The sequence below is a fragment of the Palaemon carinicauda genome, chromosome 37 (assembly GCF_036898095.1).
Source record: "Palaemon carinicauda isolate YSFRI2023 chromosome 37, ASM3689809v2, whole genome shotgun sequence".
NCBI classification, from domain to species: domain Eukaryota; kingdom Metazoa; phylum Arthropoda; class Malacostraca; order Decapoda; family Palaemonidae; genus Palaemon; species Palaemon carinicauda.
In genome coordinates this window covers 73,311,113-73,315,193 of record NC_090761.1, presented here as the reverse complement: position 1 = coordinate 73,315,193, position 4,081 = coordinate 73,311,113, and the positions used below count along the sequence as shown (strand labels likewise).

The 4,081-nt window shown below is 29.6% G+C and overlaps 1 protein-coding gene across 1 annotated transcript in view; it reads right to left on the bottom strand.

Annotated features, from left to right (window-relative positions):
* LOC137629373 (spermatogenesis-associated protein 31H1-like) overlaps positions 1–616 on the bottom strand; it is a 2,494-nt gene extending 1,878 nt beyond the window's left edge. The window contains exons 1-2 of the mRNA XM_068360625.1: positions 605–616; positions 1–311 (exon numbers count right to left, since the gene is read on the bottom strand). The exon at positions 1–311 is cut by the window's left edge and continues 778 nt beyond it. Coding sequence (XP_068216726.1) covers positions 1–311; positions 605–616 — 323 coding nt within the window. The remainder of the gene's footprint in view (positions 312–604) is intronic.
* Between the last annotated feature and the right edge of the window lie 3,465 nt (positions 617–4,081).

Here is a 4,081-nt window from a genome sequence, read left to right as displayed (position 1 = left end):
TCGACTACGCTGTAAGACGGTACATCGTATTTGTTGTAGAATGGTACATCGACTTCGCTGTACGGTGGTACATCGACATCGCTGTAGGACGGTACATCGTATTTGCTATTGGATGGTACATCGTATTCGCTGTAAGACGGTACTTCATAACTGGTATACAATGGAGATTCATGTGTACTGGATGTAGGTGCTTCAATTTTCGTGTAAGAAGGTGCTTTATCGTAAGTAATGTAAGGTAGTCCATGGGGTACTACAGTAGAAGCAGAGCTATTAGCAAAAAGTATGATTGCCAATGCTGCTAGAGTATTCATCTGCAATGGATTAACAAATAAAGTAACACCTAGTGGTAGGAATCTTATTAAATGAAATAATCAGAATCTTTATCAGGTCATTTTACATCCTTACTCATATTGGTGTTTGGGATGAATAGAAAATTGTGTACTGCAATATGATGAGAAATAAATGAACAAGGATTTAATTTCACTGCTATATATATAACATTACAAGTGTTTTATTGAAGTAATATCTTCAAACGTTGGATCTATTTCTTCCTTGACTTCAAGAATAGATGTTATCAAAAGAAATTCAAATGTTCATACTATACCTTTGAAGCCATGTTGCTTTGACGGAAGGGGAGTTCAGACTGTCATTAATGCCGACAAATCGGGTATTAATAGCCTAGCGATAGGCACCTCAAAGAACCTACTAAGGAATTAAAAATTGTTGCAAAATACGATGACTTGACTCTTTACAGAATTATCAGAGAATTTAACAATTATATATGTTGAATTAATTAACATTGAACGTTTCATCCTTCCGTTTCCTCTTCATAAAAGAGTCGAAAGATATTTCCTGTAATTAAAAACTATGACATCTGCAAAAAATTCAAATTCATTAAGGTTAAGTAATTACAAGTTTAAACTGTTTGATGCTAATATACAGGAATTCATTCAAAGATCTCAAGGCCTTTACTAACTTCCGATATGAAAGAATGCTGCCAATGAAATAAGCAATGAACATAGGTCCCAAATATAATATTGGTGAAAACATGTGATGTATGAAGATCTTATGTAATGTATATTGTATTTGATACACCAATCAGTCACAATCCTTGTACATTATTATCAGCTACAACGATTTATTGATAATTCATGATTCCTTTTGCTGATTCTTAAAATACATATTATATCAATAAACATCTGAAATAAGAATCATCAAACGAATTTCCAATTTATATTTCTAGAATGGTGTTTCATGAATATATAAATGGATAATTTATTTAGATATAGATATCAATTGTTAGAATAGTTAAGTGATCACTTGGTAGATTTATAAATGAGATATCTTAAATATGACACAAGAGCTTATATAGACAGCTTTTGTGTGTCCTATTTAAGATATAAGGTTAGTTTCTATCAACTTTCTTTTGTTATCATTTAAGCTTAATAGTGAATTTCTTCCCCTTCGAATGATCTCATTTTAGATAGAAATAATACAGATTATTATTAGCTCTGAAGAAAGTATTATTATTATTATTATTAATAATACTTGCTAAGCTACAACCCTAGTTGGAAGAGAAGGGTGCTATAAGCCCGGCGACCCCAACAGGGAAAATAGCCCAGTGAGGAAAGGAAACAAGGAAAATTTAAATATTCTAAGAACACGACATTAAAATAGATATCTCCTATATAAACTATGAAAACTATTTTGTGTATATATTCTTATCCAAATCTTCAGTGTATAGGCTAAGGTCTATTGCGTAGTAGATAATGTGGCTATTGTATGTGGAAAGCTGGAACAGTCAAGGATCATCACTGATATAGTATGCCACATTGATAACTCCTACATGGATAGTGGATATGATACTGATTCTCTATGACAAACCTGTTTATAGTGCCTTGATGGACAAATTCCTTTGAGTAAATTTTGTCTTTTACAGAGATCTCTTGCTTACGGGTACACTGGGGCACACTTTTCTATCCTGTTTCTCTTCCTCTTGTTATTTTGAAGTTTTAGTAGTTTATATGTAAAAGATTTATTTGATGTTCTTATCGTTATTAAATTCTCTCCTACTTTATTTCCTTATTTATTTTCCTCACTGGGCTATTTTCCCTGTTGGAGCCATTGGGTTTATAACATCCTGCTTTTCCAGCCTGAGTTGTAGTTTAGCAAGTAAAAATAATAATAATAATAATAATAATAATAATGATAATAATAATAATAATGATGATGATAATAATAATAATAATAATAATAATAAAAATAGTAATAATAATAATAATAATAATAATAATAATAATAATAATAATAATAATAATAATAATAATAATCTCATGTTCCATGTCCTAGTGTAAAAACCTAATAACTATTGGAAAATTTTGTGATTAAAAGTTTTCCTCTCTCTCTCTCTCTCTCTCTCTCTCTCTCTCTCTCTCTCTCTCTCTCTCTCTCTCTCTCTCTCTCTCTCTCTCTCTCTCTCTCTCTCCCCTAAATATTAGATCGTGTCATATATGAATGAAGACTTAACCAAAAAAAAGGACAAACGTAAATAATACATAAGCTACCTGGACATCCCTAGGCGAGGTGTGAGGTAAGCCACCTAAGCTGCATGAATCTGCAAACCAGAAGGGTGTCCCTCTTTGGTGCTACCTACTTTATCTATCCATCCATCTATCTGTCTATATATCTATCGATCTATCTACCTATCTATGTATCTATCTACCTATCTATTCCTTATGGTATATGTGGTCTTAAACTGAAACTACTGTAGGAGAATTGTTCTGATTGCGGTTTTTTTTTTTTTTTTTTTTTTTTTTTTTTTTTTTTTTTTTTTTTTTTAATGGAATAGGCTCTTTCAGCATATCACAACTTCTTGGTCTGCTATTTTAACCGTGTATATTGATTTGGGTAAGTAAATGGAAATAATTTTACACATAAAACTTCAATAAATAAAATTGAAGAAATATAAGTTGCCTTTTACCTTCAAAGATAAATTTTTGCATTGATAGTATCCAGTAATTTATTAATGAAGACATTTTGTTGATGTTACATCACACATCCCAGGAATGTGTAAATGAATGAAGATGACTCTTCTTCTTCAAATAAATTAAGAAGTAATTGTAAAGTTGTTCTGCATATTTTGGCAACAACATCTACTAGACTTTTATATTCAGAATTAATTTTTTGTTTCTGTCTCGATAAACACGATTGGTTTCTATGTTATGAGTAAAATAAAATAAAAAAAATACTGTGGCCTTGACCAGTTTGCTTTTGGTATACGGTTGTTTTAAGTTCGCCAGGTCACAAAATATAAACAAATAGAATACTGCAGCATATTTTTGTCAGTCATAACACGGTCACTTAGATGGCATTTTAACAAGTTCTTATATATATATATATATATATATATATATATATATATATATATATATATATATACACACACATATATATATATATATATATATATATATATATATATATATATATATATATGTATATATGTATTCATATATGTACTTATGCATGTATCACTTATACATAAACTATTCAATATTAACATAGAATTTGACATGGAAATATATTTCACTATATATATATATATATATATATATATATATATATATATATATATACATACATATATATATATATATATATATATATATATATATATATATATATATATATATATATATATATATATATATCGGATATTTATGATGATTCATGACATGACTTGACAAGTTAGATTTTAATCATAATCATAATCAATATCTTTTTCAATCACCATTTGCATACTTCTTCCTCAATTATAATACACCGTTATAACAATCATCGTATTCCTCGAGATTTATTCAAGCGAGAGAGAGAGAGGGAGAGAGAGAGAGAGAGAGAGAGAGAGAGAGAGAGAGAGAGAGAGAGAGAGAGAGGAGAGAGAAAGAGAGAGATTATATTATTCATAAACAATATTTCCGTTCACTTCTGTATTTATTGAAGTATGTGCACCAGATGTTCATATCTTGAGGAAACCTCTACATATGATAGTATTATTATTATCATTACTATCCAAGCTACAACC